General features: G+C 30.4%; 1 protein-coding gene across 1 annotated transcript; it reads right to left on the bottom strand.

Moving 5' to 3' along the window:
• Positions 1 to 12485: 12485 nt before the first annotated feature.
• Positions 12486 to 15046, bottom strand: LOC125076329 (zinc finger protein 778-like). Its single transcript, XM_047688447.1, is given in 5 exon segments — positions 12486 to 13320; positions 13403 to 13626; positions 13839 to 14006; positions 14720 to 14775; positions 15034 to 15046. Coding segments are annotated over 5 exon segments (1296 nt in total).
• Positions 15047 to 15805: the final 759 nt, after the last annotated feature.

Here is a 15805-nt window from a genome sequence, read left to right as displayed (position 1 = left end):
ATAATAAAAAACAATTATACCTACTTGACATTTTTTTTATTATACCTATATAGACGCGTATTAAAGTGTCCTCTCATACACCAACGGGAAGGCATTCCAAAATGAGCAGAAATTAATCAGAATGGGTTGGTGGTTAGGCGCCAATTTACTTGGTTTTAGAGCTTTGTGCAAGCTCGTCTGGGTGGGTACCACTAACTCATCTCACTTTTAGCCTATGGGTACCAAAATGAAAATTGAGCAATCTGAAAACTTTTAACGTTTTATATCTTAACGTAAATGTGATGTTTTAAATTGTTGAATAATATTATATCATATTTGTCGTTTTATGCCTTAACAAACATTGTTAATGGGTTTGTTAAGGCATAAAACGACAAATATGATATAAAAAACGTACCTATTCTCGAACAATATTTTCAATTTCTTGTACGGTACTATGTTTTTCAAATTTATTTGTTAAGACCCACATACGCACGTATACACACACATAATTCACAAACCATATTAACAGTTAAAGTCCTATAAAAGCTTAGAAAAAGAATACAAACTCAATTTGTATTGTAACATGTGTGAGTCAAACTAAAATAAATTTAAATAATTTTATACATTGAATTGAGTTGACTGAAGATCCACCAACATGGTACTACATAAGAAATAATAACCGTCTCTTCTACTAGAAGACTAAAGACGACATGAAAGAAAATCGTACACCACATTTAGGTATGAAGACCAAAGAAACAGTAACATGACATAACTATTACTATTATGTTACAATATGATTTTTATATCTACTTGATGATTAAATCAGCATATATGTTATATACCTATTTAATATTTAAAAGTAAGCATATTCAAATCATACTTGTTGCTCTTACAGAGTACCTATACAAATTTATAATTAAAATTTGTTGTATAAGAGGCATGCTTCTTACATACTAAGTCTAAGCATTTTTTAATATAGACATTTAACCTGAATATATTCTTAGAACTTTTAATACCCGCAATAAAAACCTATCTATACTTACTATAGATATGTTTACTTAAGAAGGTACTTTAATTATTATCGGCGTAAAATTATTATGAGTGACTGATACGCTTGAGCCTTTATGATGTCTTAGTGTGCGTGAGCAAACTAAGAGTAAAGATAGCAAAAAAATAGAAATTAAATTTTATGTGTTAAGATTTGATGTATTAAAAAATAATTAATTCAACTTGCAAGTGCACGCATTTGGGACTGTTATATATATTTAATAGTATTTTTTTTTTCATTTTATATTTAAATCATAATCGATGACTTTATTTTATAAATGTATCTTCACTAATAAAATCGTGGCATCTTTGTATAACTATTCAAACAAAAATACCTCATATTAGTAATAACCTATATGCCGTGTTTTCCAATCACTGTGAATTAGTAATGACAATTAGGCTTTAATATTGAATTGATGTGATATAATTCTTAAGATATTAAATAGTCTTTGATAGAAGATGATTATGGATTCGTGAAAAAATGCGTTTTGAATATATTAAGTTGTTATCGGAAATTTGGAACAGAAATTAAAGTGATTATTTTCACTTCTTCTCCGATTGGAAAAGGTTATAATTCCTGGCAGGAATAGAGTCACCCTGTCTAAATCCGTGAACTAAAGAACGTTTATCAATAAAGAATCAATCTTCACAATCACAGTCATCATAAATCAAGCCCATATTTTTTTCAACCGATTAGTTGGCGGATAACTCTTTTTATTTATCAGGATGCTTAGGAGCCATCATATCCATTGCACCGATTTATTAAGGTTGACTTTAATTATTATATTATCTTATAAAAAATATCACAAATTTAAAGTTTGATAATAAAAACTTTGTAACGTTATATCTTATTGACATTTTTGACACAGGTTAAAGAATGGAAGTTTATTTTGTATTATCTACTAAGTCAGAACTTAGATAAAGATAATTATTTGGTTGTACAAGTTGATAAAAGGTATGTAGAAGTACGTGCCTACTCAAAGAAGCGCTACGGGACAAACCGCTGCGGTCTTATAACTGCATACGAAATAACGGATGCCTGGACAATTGGACAGTCTGCTTTTTGCGATCCGACACGACCGCACTAATAATTATATCCGTAGTTTTACGACACCTTTCTCAGAAATAATTATGAAAGCAATAATGTCTTATCTATATTATAGATGCGACAATGTTACCGACTTATAAATATACTGTGACTATTAAATCTTAATTGGTCTCATAAAAAAATCCGGTCGCTACTTTTTTGAAGTTAATTTTTTTTGGTAGCAATGAGATTAATTACTTAATGTGAATTTAAGCGGATCTCTTTAGAGCTGTAGTACTACGTTATTAAATCACTTTCATTTCCCTACTCTTTCATAGGAATAAATATCGCCTTCATTGGTAGAAGACGCTTTACTTATCTAATGCTACATGATTGCTGGGCCGCAGATCCCGAGGTACTAGGTTGTAATACATATATCCCAAGTAGCAGCGTGGAGAGTGGAAAAAGGCGACGTTTGCATTCTCAGAAGACACGTAAAGTTTTTAAATTTTATACATAATACTCGTATAGAACTTTAATCTTACTTCTGCTGTCATTTACAGCGTAATCAGTTAATTTGTGCAGTAATAATAATTTAAGTAAATTAATGAACTTAAATAAAATTTATAAGTATGTATTGATATTTACGTAGTATAAGTGAAATTAAAGGCAACTCGAGTATTGACTAGTATAACCATAAATCTGCGATGGCGATCAACCAATCATATTAAACATAATCGGAACTCATTAAACATTTCATTTTATTAAAAAATTCACTCGTATAATTTTACTCCAGAATCACTATTTTACGCATATTACTCCCGCTATAATAGAATAATTAATTGTTTAAAAATATGTATGTATTTTATTTATTCATATGGGGGGTTTTAATTATTATATTTGATTTTCATGTATTGATGTAAAATTGTAACAAAAAAAATCGACTTCGAATAATATTCTGGAATTAATAAATAATTCGAGCCTATAAACATTTTCATCTGAACATTTTTTTAATTAGGGTTAGTCCGGAAGTGACAAAAAAAAACCACGAGTTGATGAAACAATATTTGATTAATGATGAAAAAATATTTCTTTTTTTGAAGGTGTTTTAAAATATGAGTATGCAATTTCAGTAGATCAGGATGACAAAACATATTCAAGCTTGATAATAATTCTCCAACAAATATATTTCTCAATAACTCGAAGTCATTTAAATATTTCTCGTGACAGCAACAAACAACAATAATAAAAGTGTTTATTATTTCGAAAAATAAGAGTGCACTCTTATGCAGCGGTCAATTGCACTACATGCAACTGCACAACAAAACCACCCTTCAAGCCCGCCTTCATTCCCATCCCCCTTGATATCCCTCCAATCAACCCCCCTTATAAACGCATGCGCTAAATCTAGATTTCAACATCCTCATACATTCTAGTTCCCTGGTACTTCGACTAAAACTTTTAGTAGTTGTTTCAATGCAGGTTATGTAGGTTATCAAACTTTTTACAATACCAGTACAATTTATTTTATGAATATTGACTTGACAGCAGTTTATAATTAATTTAACAATCAAATGATATATTTGTAAGGCTTAGTTATACATATAATTAAAACTGAGAAATATAAAGAACTCACTTCGTATCTCACTCGTGAAATTGTGATACGCCATTATACTCGATGTTACATTTCACATTCTGTCATTTCACGCACGTATTCTGCGGTGAAATTCGTGTTTCTTGTTACTTTTACGTTCTTGTTCATTCCGAAATTTTATACATTTATTGACTAATATTTAAAATGTAAGCTTATAAGTATTATGTGTGTGTGCGTTGTTAAATTGTGTTGATTTAAATAAAATTAAAATTATTTAATTGAACAATAAAAAAGTAATCTCATAAACTATAAATTAAAATAATATTGTTCAATTTGGTTTTTATTTTATCTAATTTTGAGGTATTTCCTATTTTTGGTGTACAATAATGAACATTTGAAACTGATACAGAATCGGTTTACAACAAATAGTTTCGTTTGGAACACAAAAAACCTAAACATATAATTCTTTTCACTTTACCTGAACATTATGTTGAACAACATAATATTCAGCAAATGTTAAACAATAGAGATCTCACTATAAATGATACCAAAGTATTTTTATTTTTATTCGGCTCTGAAGCACATGTGTTTATCAAAGTAACACATATAGCTGGCATTATTGTTTTCATAATAGTATGTCTTAAGGTACTTATACTTTAGATCATATGGTATATATTACTTTTGAGTAATAAAAACTGTAGTCTTTGTTCTATACTGAGTAATCTTGAAAACTCCCTTTTGGGTAAACTTCACGAAATATATTTATAACAAAATCTTGTATATCCAAAAACAAATTCGCTTATTTATATAAAACCGTGACAAACATTATAAGTATAAACACTAACAGTTAAGTTAAACTTTTATTACCAAGTTTTTGACTGCGTTTTGTGAATACATTCTTCCTAGGATTGGGTAATTGATTCTATAAATAACTCGTAGGCAACTTTACATTATATTTAGATTTTTAAGCCTTACGTTGAAAATGTTTTAACATATAAGGCGTGTTATGCTACATCTGATAGGTACCTAAAAGTACATGATTGACTAGCAACAATTCCCTGCTTCGCACGGGTGCTATTTATTAGGAATAATGAAACTATCAATTAAGTCATTAGTTCCGGAGATTACCTCCTACATACAAACAAAGAAATTTGACATCTTTATAATATTAGTATAGATGAAAAAGAATGAAACTACCAAGTAATTCTTTTTTCAGTAATTTCCTGAGAGTTCTTCTCGACGGAATCTACAATCGGAACGATGACACAAAATGACGAAAACTCCTTAGGAGCGTACTTGAATAAAGTATATTATTTTGATTTTAATTATAATTATCTGTAGTATCTCTCGCTATTTGACATTAACTTCAACTTAACGTCAATAGTTTGTCGACTGCTACTATCCGTTAGTCTGTCTTAATATGTACATAATAATAACATTTATTCATACATGGCATAGCAATTACTCGTTTACTTCAGTCATGGAGTAGAAAATTATGTATTAGTAAGTATTTTAACTAAGTATCTTGTTTGTCGCCTCTAGTTATTTTTCACTGTTATGGAAAACGGTTAATAGGCTTTTCAATCAATAAGGTAACGCGCTAAAATAAACCTTCAGCAAACTTAACAGTTAATTAAAAGTGTCGATCATTAATTCATTATAACATACGATATATGTATTTGTATCCTAATTATTAAGTATCTATATACTCATTGTACAAGTTTCCAAGCAGACGTGAGTTTTACCCACACATGCTTTCAGTATTGACATAATTTGCTCCAAAAACAACATGTTCACGTGTTGAAAGCAGCATTCATCATTTGATCTCCAAAACTCGACGCAGTGACGGCACAAAAGACGTACGTTTCGAGCAAGTAAAGCAAGACCGTAAATTACGTTTTATGACGACGCGGCCATGTGCATTACGTCCATCGACGACGCCCCTGCCCCGCACCGCGCAATTCGCGACGCGGCTCCCAACCAACATTGCTTTGTGAGCAATTGTTTTAATATGAAACAGATTTCAGGAAGCGGTCAATAGATTTATTTCGATAATTTCATTCGTGGTAGAGTAATGTAAACGTTTCACGGGGGAAAGTGATCTACTGGGAAATTAAATAATAACAAAAGTTTAACCTTTGAAAACGACTGATGTTGGCGACGAAGTTTTCAGCTTCGTTCTACGTTCGAAAGTTAATTTATACAGGAGTATCATTATACAGAAATTGACAATATGTAAACAATTATCTAATGTCTTTAGAATTTAAAGGAGTAGTTATTGGAAATGCATACGAGTGTGTACACGATCGAAGAGCTCGCTCGGCTTCAGATAATTTTTTTTCTGTTTGATCAATTTCCAGATAACAGTAATCGATAAAGAGAACATGTGGTGGTTGTCTCGGCGTTTTTCCAACAAAAACACCATCTAATATTGCTGTATTGTATCGGGAGGAGAGTTGGAAAGAATACTTATACATTGTACATCTGTAGAATGTTCTATTTACATTAAAACACGTAAACCTGGTTTTAATCACATTGCTCAAACGATAAATTCTTACTATAAAAATAAAATCAGTCAGTATACGATATTTTTTTCATGCAATATCTTTTAATTATTTTGCAAAACTTTTATTAAAAACAAATATAACAAATTCTGTGCTAATTATAAATTGTAATAATCAACGCACGCTTATGAAATTGTTACAAATTCTTGTTTAGAAATATTCCGTAGACGTATATATGTATTATTAAGCTGGTACATCATGTTATTATGTATTTCGTATTTTTCATAGATATTTCGTTTTGAGTCAGTGTCACCGAACCGACAATTTACTATCCGCAACGTTGACATAACAAGCTTCATCTCAATCAACAAAGAACATAACATTAAACATATATAAAGGTCCATCTAAAGTTTCGTGGTATTCGTATTACTTAGTTATTTTTGATTGAATCTAAAAAAAAATCCACAAACAAACAATAGCTACTTCGTACATTATTAGAAAGAGGGAAGTTATAATATGACATTATAATTAATTTACATATTTTATATTCCACTAAATGTAATCATAATTTATTTAATAATAATAATAATGTAACAAAATTGTCATTCCATCCAAAAAACTATTTAAAGATAAAATATATCGACCGATTGAATTATTTATAGATTACAATTTATAGTAGGCATATTGCATATAATTAGTAAAAGAACTTGCATTTGAAATAAAACGAAACAAATTGAAACTAATCGGTACATTACGTATCAATTCACTACACAGTTGTAATCGCAAGCTATTACTACATCGCCAGTCACGCCTACATTCGCATAGAGCAAGATCCATTACTAGACGGCAAATGTAAACAACACCATCGGACGGCGACTTTAAAGGCATTACAGAGAAACTGAGTCTTTGAAACGCTTTTTGTTCGTACCGCACAAGAAGATTTAATTTAAGACGGTATTTAGTTCCATATGTTATAATAACAAATACATAAATCACGTCATCGCACAGTTATGTACACCTAAGCTAGAAACAAGCTGAATTCGGCCGGAACTAAGATAAAAACTGTGAAAATATATACACATATATATATATATATACTGACAATTACCTCATTGTCCACGCAATTCTATTTCAGCTGTAAATATTTTCTTAGTGAACGGGAACATTCCGGCTAAATAACGAGACTAAGTTTAAAAAGGTATGATGTAAAGATAAATTAATATTACAACAGCACATTTAGTGCACTCTTAAATATTTATTTTAACATTGCTGTATAATTATTACGCAAAAAGCTACTGCAAATAACGGTGTTGTATTGGATAATGGATTGGAAACAGGTAATTGAGTTTAGTCTGGTGTAGGCCTAACTGAGCTGCTGAAGAAAAAGATAAATCGAGAGTAAACATTTTGTAAAGCATTAAAACAATATAGCTACGTGATACTCATCTAGCTAGATATAGTTTTTTTTTCGTTCTTCAATTCTTCTATGAAGGTGCGAAATTTATTCCACCATCTTGTCCCATCGATCGGTATATACACAAAATATCTCCCGACCCTCTCAGATTTTTACCGATGTTGTCCTTTGGCGGCAATCATAAAGTGACTGTATCAATACAATGTTGACCCAATGATGCTAAGCCGAATTTGAATATCCTACCTTGTTAAAAATGCAAGATTGTCGAACATCTTCATATTATAATGCCGGAATAAAAATCGAAGATCACTTAACCTATTGATATAGGAATAAGAAAAATGTTATTTGAGACACAAATAACATAATCAACATCATTTAACAGGAATAGAAGGAATTAAAAAAAAAATACACAATAATTGAAACATTAATCTACTAAAAAAATTGAATATTAATATTATTTTTATTTTCTGGTTGGACTATATAACACATTTACTTAGAATATTTTTGAGATATTTCAACGTAGTCGGTGATTAAATTATCGGTGCAGGACCATTTAAACCGAAAATATAACAGATAAAAAAACTTAATATAAGAGATTTGTAAGTCTCCAAAAAACGTCTATCTTTTATTAATAACTTAAAGTAGGTAACCATTTCTACGTTAAGATGTGGAAAAAAATTAACGACAACTTTTACTGATTTTGATATTCCATCTTACAGAGAAATAATCCCTATATATATCATAAATAAATGAAATTATTAATTTTGAACTTTTTACGCACATAAATACTACCTTTCACACTTTGAAATTCGAGTCAGTAGTTTTAGGAATACTAAGGAGTATAAAGAAACTTATAAAGCACAGTACAAACGAATAGATTCGTCGGCTAATGTAGATGTGAGATAAATTGGCAAAAATAGTACGGGATCAAATTGTTATTTAATCTGTACTTCGTACGGTATCTAGTGAATTATAAATACTCTTTAAGCCCAATTAATCTTAGCAGAGATCTACATGTTTTAACCACTGAATCATCTGAGCACAACATATACTTATTGATAACCATTATGGTTTATTTACTTGAGAATGTATTATATGAAAGATATATATATACATTTTTTAATTCTCAAAAAAACTACAACCTTAAGTGTATATCATCAACTTATGTTATTATACTTTTCTTTATAAGACGATGATAATAATGAACGGTTGGATGTTAGTAGAGCTCAAAAATTTTACAATTAACGTAGTTAACTCTTTAGTACATTAACATAAATTGAAGATTGATTGGAATAAAAAATTGTGTATTTAACTTTATTAATTTTAACGATAGATATTCGTAAAATAAATTCATCAAAAAATTAAAAAAAAAATTATGATACAAAGAGGTTTTAAGTTCGTTATTTAGATAAATAATATCGGAATTGTTTGAAACTTTAAGTAACAATAAAAAGATAAGATGTATAAAAAAAAAAAAAATAACACCTAATTCCATCCTTGCAAGGCGAGTTCCTAGTGTATAACTTCTGATATATTTTTTTTTATATTTAAAACACGAAGTTATAAAATAATTTCAATTTCAGTCTTGAGAATTTGCAACATGGAGATCAAAGACAGAAAAATAAAATGTTCCACAAATAGTTTTAAATTCATTGGCAATCGTACATCAAACGTTTTTACTCATCGTCATTTAATAAGTAGCAAAAAACTTACGATCTGTTAAATTTATTTAATGCCTTGGATCGGCTAAAGGCAAGTACTATTGTATTTTTTTTTATATTTATTATACATAATACACCATAATTATATAGAAGTAAATATAGTATTGATCTAGGCATGTAATAATAAATAAATCTATTTCCTTCAAATATAGGCAAAAGGTGAGTAAAATAAAAAAAAAATATTCATTTAAATGTTTTATTTTATTAAAATATTTACAATATATTTTTTTAAATTAAATCACTTTTGCAACAATGATTATTGAAACACGACTATGCTATAAGATTAATTTGTTAACCTTTAAAAAATAAAGCATTACATGAAGTTTAATCGTTTATGGCAGCCAACTATTTTTTGTATGCCATTTTAGGAGCCAACCCTTGCATCACATAGGTAAATTAACCCTCGGACGGCGGATGTAAACAAAAGTAAATCACGCCTGGCGCATTCGGCCACATGTGCGCTAACCGAGGTTAAAAAACTTGTGGGTATGAAGCCAACAAAAAAACTGATGTTTTACAACATGTCTGGCGAGATAACTACAAGAACGATCCGGGTGCGAACTGCGCAGAAACATACCAGATCACTAAACTAGTGATTTGAGTGATAAATTTGAAGTGGAAACAGCGAAAACGACTATAAATTGTACTACAATATTCAACAAAATCATATTGAGACTAATATATCATCTTAGTGAAAAACAATATTAGTGCTTATTCACACAAAAATTCACACTAAAATTACGTTACATTGCGTATTTTTACAACTGACAAAATAATTAATTGAATAAAATAAGGTTTCTCGTCTTACGCCTTCAATCTTATACTACTAAGCATATATAAAATACCATATTTCATTAAATAAGTACTTTACAAACTATATACATACATCCAAGTAGGTATTAAACTTATCGGATAGAAGAGATCGAGTCTTAAAAACTACAAATTGGCTAGTTGAAAAAATAGACAAAGAATGTGACATATATTGAGATTTAAAATATTTTTTATACAATATTAAAATTATTAAGATAGACTATTGTTGAATGTTTGAAAGGTCAACATAAGACAAAGGAATAGTTTATTCTTCAGGATACAGCCATCAGCGCGTACCCTTTGTTTTCTCTACACCGCCATGCGCGGCTCTAACAAAATATACAAAAGACCAAAATGTAACCGCGCCGTGCCCACACGTTACAATACTATATAATTATATAATATGTATTGACTACTCATTAGTCATGGCATTGTACAGCTTGCAGCAAGTTTTCTGTACATGTAACCACTAGTTATAAAGTTTTCCATTACGAAAAGTACATTTTTGTTGTAAGAAGTAAATAATAAAAACTCTGCACTAGATTATTACATGTAAGCTGCGGAGATAGTTCGACACTAAACTGTTTACTTATAAAATATGACAACACGTGTGGCAGTACTAGTAATATCGGTGCGACTGAATTTTATTATGCTGAAACTGCATACGATAGACAGTGACAGATTGAATTGTGTACGGCGCAATCGCAGATGCACCGTGTGAGTAGGAAGACATGCAGCCCGTTAACACATCGCGCAAATAAAGGATGGAAAATGCATTCGATCATCGTCGTAACTCCTGCCCGGTCATGCTTTCCTAGTCTTTAGAATGCACCGGATATACATTGTTGCATAGATTGCAACACCCGCACTTCACTCAACTGCATTATTTGTCGGAACGAATATCAGTTGCGATCTCGTTGCAAAAGTCGATCTCGCACATCGTTTTGTGTGGCTCGTGTTTGTTTTTCTTTTGAGCCCGTTGTAAGATTTTTTTTCTTCGAGGGCAACATATGCTTTGGATTTTGTATTTAGCGTAGCTATAAAACTTTACTTGACCTAAAGTAATATAATAGTTGTTCTGGGCTATTCAAGTTTTTTATCTTTAAAATAACAATTTTTTAACGATGTGAGCTTTTAAATCTTTCTTTGTTGTAACCTAAATACTTTTACTAATTATGAATATGATATTGGCTTTATATTCATTTTAGTACCGGTAAGTAGTCATATAGGTAAAAAATATAACAATTTTACATATAATATCTTCTTGTTCAAAAGAAAGGTACACTTAAGTTAGCTAAAAATATTTTAAAATTAGTTCACATTTTTAATTTCGTAACGTATTTTAGAAAAATCATCATGTGTTCAATGAGTGATTAAAAAAATTATATAAAAAAACTTTTTAGGTATATTTCCACAACAGGTAGCTGAATCATAGCATGTTTGCGAATGCAACTCGATCTACAATAAAATGAAATGGGCATGCACTAACATTTAGCTCCGCCTTGAGACGCCTCTTTCTGTAAACCTATTAATTGCTAAGCCAACATAACTTCATTGATAACTACGGGATATATTTGTACATAAAACAATTTATATGATATGGCAGTCATGATATGGCAGTCTAAACGAGAAGAATTGTTTTAATATTACAATTATTTTTGAAGACACGCCTAGTTGTCTTATTTATTTTTTGTTGTTACCGTAATAATAAACGTGTTGTTAATTCAGAAGCTTAGTGATTTTTTTATTGCAACACATGCTTCTCCACCGTAGCGAGCAAGGCCACTGAATCCCTAGATTTTCTCTGGAGCAACGTTAATAACGAAATTTATAAATCTATTTAAATATTATATATGACTTAAAATGATGCTCAGGAAATAATTTCACCGATATCGATATTGATGTGATGAAGAATATATTACAATCAAAGAATCGTTAACTAAATAATAGAAAATTTGTATAAATGATCGTTGAGTGCAATAATACAGGTTTTCTTTTTTAAACCAACGGATAGATAAAATTTCTGTAAAAAAAGTAATGTTCAAATCTGTAGTAATTATATTCACGACTACTTTAATATCAATTCAAAATAAAACATATCGTATATTGCTAATGAAATAATAGGTACCTACCTAATCAGAGAGTTACGTTCCAAAAACCGTGGAAATGAGAGTTCACAAATTTAACAATAATATTATATGGATAGGGTGTAGTTATACCTGAGATTTACATCAATCATAATATTAAAATATTTATGAGTGCAGAGCACAGAGTATTTTTTTACGTTTTTGCTCTAATAATAATCTTTTAAAAATTATAGATGTTTTTTTCCAAGAAACAAGAAATAAATGGAAATATTTAAAGTATCATGTAACTTTGACTAAAACGTCTACAGCACGTCGTTAGAAGGCAAGGGAAGGAAGTAAGGAGTTGTAGGTGTATTCTCTATTGGTGTTGTTGTCAACTGCGCTTCATAATATATGGTTTCGCCATCCTGGACTGGCTGTACATTGGATAAATTGAGGTAATCCATTTGCCCTTGACGCTGGATTGCCTGGGCGTACTGCTCCATTATTAGAGCACTCGCCTCCCCGAAGTGAGAACGCATATGAAAATTCAAATGGCTGCTTTGTTTAAATCTTCTTTTGCAAATCGGACACCCGAACGGTTGTATGTTAGTGTGAGTCCGCATATGCTGTCGGAGGTGGACAGATTGCGAGAAGCATTTGCAGCAAATGATACATTTAAACGGTTTCACTTTAGTATGGGTACGCAAATGCTGATCCAAGCCAGCCTTCTGTGTGAACGCTTTAGTGCAAAACTTACAAACGAATGGGCGAATACCCGAATGCATACGCATGTGCTGCTGGAGACCTCCTAGTTGTGTAAAACGTTTTGTGCAAATACTACACTGGTGCGGTTTCATTTTAGCGTGTAATATACGATTGTGTTCGTCGAATTGAAAACTGTCTAAGAAGGTGAACCCGCAGGTGCGACACGAAAAGGATGGACCGTTGCGAGGCTCGAGCTGTGCGGGTAAGGCACTCGATTGATACAAGTTTCTGTCCAAGCGTTTCTCGCAAACTTGGCATCGCAATGCAGCCTTGCGCCTCTTCGTATGCTCCTCCCGATAATGTAAAGAATATTCGCAACAATTAAAAAATATCTGTCGACATTGCGTGCTAGGGTACGAAGTTGAAGGAAGAGTACACGTAAAGGGACCCCTAGAAAGACATACTTTGTTATATTCGTGTAACAGTAGCTGTACATTGTAATCGCAGTTATTATTTCACAATAATTATTTACCGCAAATCAACGGGCTTCTTCTCAGGCTTTGATTGAATTTTTTTGATCATATTGTCTAAACGCGATCTTTTCACACGAACACTCTCATTACTCTCGTACCTTATGATCAAATAACTCGTATCGACACTAAAAGTGCGTTTACTAATACCGTCTTGTTCCGTTACGGGATCTTTTTCACAGTTATTTAACGGTATAAACTTAAAATCGCAAATACCATCAAAAACCTAAACAATAAAAAAACATTTGACGTGATTTTGGATACACCTAATTTAATGATTGAATTAGATAGGATACAAATAGTTAGTAGTAGTTAGTAGTAAAGTAATTACTTTGTGAATTATTACGAATCTAAGTAAAATATAAATATCGGTTAGCTAACAGCACAGATATAATATTCATAATACTTGTATAAATCAGACAAAACATCCCTAATTACCTGATCGCTAGCATTAGTAGTGTACAGAGCTTGTTCGTCTTCAGTGCCAGAGTCTCTTGAATCGTGCTGCATAGCTTTGTGATTCCGCAAGGCATTAGCATTGTAGAATGTTTTCTTACAAATATAACAAATAAAATTTGCCGATTCATCGTCTTGATGTAATGGTTTCTGAAACTTTATTAACTTGAATTAATAATAAAAATGTAAGTTTTTCACTTCATAGATAGGCTCTAGGTTTATTGTATCTGTTCAGTTTAGCACGTATTGCATTAAGTCAGCAAAACTCCGTCATAGTCGTGATCGCTTGCTGGCTGCCCGTTATTGTTTCAATGCTGGACAAGAGTATCTTCTCTTGTTTAAGGCGAAAGATTAGACAAGCTTATCCTATCAAGCTTTTTCAATGCGGGCTAATAGACATATGATGTAATTTCATATGACACTTGGCGGTAGCTTTTTGCAAGCCGTCTTGATGGGTACTACCCACTCATCAAATATTCTACCGCAAAACGGCAATACATAGGTAGGTGGAGGATGATTGTGTTTAACTACAGATACTACAAGGGGCATAACATCTTAGTTTCCAAGGTTGGTGGTATTGGCGAAGGAATGGTTAAAAACTAAATTAAATCTTTTTGAATCGACTAAACCACTACATATTCTATATTTAAGTACTGCGTAACTAATTATTATTATAACTATAACTACTTTATCGTACCTTACAACCAAAGCAAAAAGGTTTGCAGTTCCTGCATTTCTTTTAAAAATCTTACCTACCTATTATACATAGAAGTAATTCGTTTTAATGATTCCATTAAAACGAATTACTATAAAAATAATAACTTTACTGTCACTTCTGACCAATAACAAAAAATCTGTTTTACCTCTAGATATGGAAGAAAAAAATCATTTGATGACGCTTCCATTTAATTAGTATTTACTTAAGATTAATTTATCTGGATACCTACTGATATCATTAATCAAATTCTAAAAATATAAGTGTGAATCTCCAAATCTGATTAATTAGAAATATGTAAATAATTAACGGGTAAATTCATAAACATTTTTTTATTTCAACAAATGAGAATGACAGTCATGAACTATGTAGGTGCCCACCATTTTGTAGACTAAAAAACGCGTAGGTTCAGATTTAACCAATGTAGAGTAAAAAAATACATTTTTTTAATTTCAATAATACGATCTTTTTCCATTTTCTCGATATGTTTCCATAAAAAAATATCTTTACTTTATTATATAAAGTAACAAGATAAAATTATTAAGTATCAATTAAAATATATATATATATATATTTTATATTTTATTTTTAAGTTTTATTTATATAAAAAAGTCAGGTTCTAAAAGTTCATCTAACATTTAGCATTTTTTAAAAGGTCCATTATTATAGTCATATTGTTGTTATATGTGTTCTTAACACTATAATTTAATAAAGTATAATTCATCTATAGTAACAATATCAAGTAAGTAAAATCAGCTACAAAATGCTTACATAATTTTTAACCTTGTTGTACTTTGTTGTTAGAGCTTAAAATATCATACTTATATATTTATGTCATAAAGGTTTATTTGTACATATATTTAAAAAAAAAAGATAGTAGCTGTAGTTTAAGTAGGTACCTAGTTTTAATTCTATCATAAAATTTTCGTTAATGATATAATATGATATTAAATAATTAAAGCTACAGTATGTATATAGCGTACACTTTATTTTTAGAACTATAATATTTTTTATTTTAATTTATTTCTGTTTATTTTTCTTACTATTTCGCATATTTTATTAGATATAAAGTTAGGCGTGGGGCGCCATCTAGTTGAAAATACAAATCCTTTGCTGTACCTAATAGAGTGAGCAAAAGAGATTCATTTTAAAAATGTATTTTACAAATTAGTGTAAATGTATCATAATAGATGGCGCTTTAAACATAATATACAAATATAAAGTTATATGTGCT

This window comes from Vanessa atalanta, chromosome Z, assembly GCF_905147765.1.
Source record: "Vanessa atalanta chromosome Z, ilVanAtal1.2, whole genome shotgun sequence".
In the NCBI taxonomy this organism is placed as follows: domain Eukaryota; kingdom Metazoa; phylum Arthropoda; class Insecta; order Lepidoptera; family Nymphalidae; genus Vanessa; species Vanessa atalanta.
Note: the sequence above shows the minus strand (reverse complement) of the source record. Positions and strands in the feature narration are given on the sequence as shown.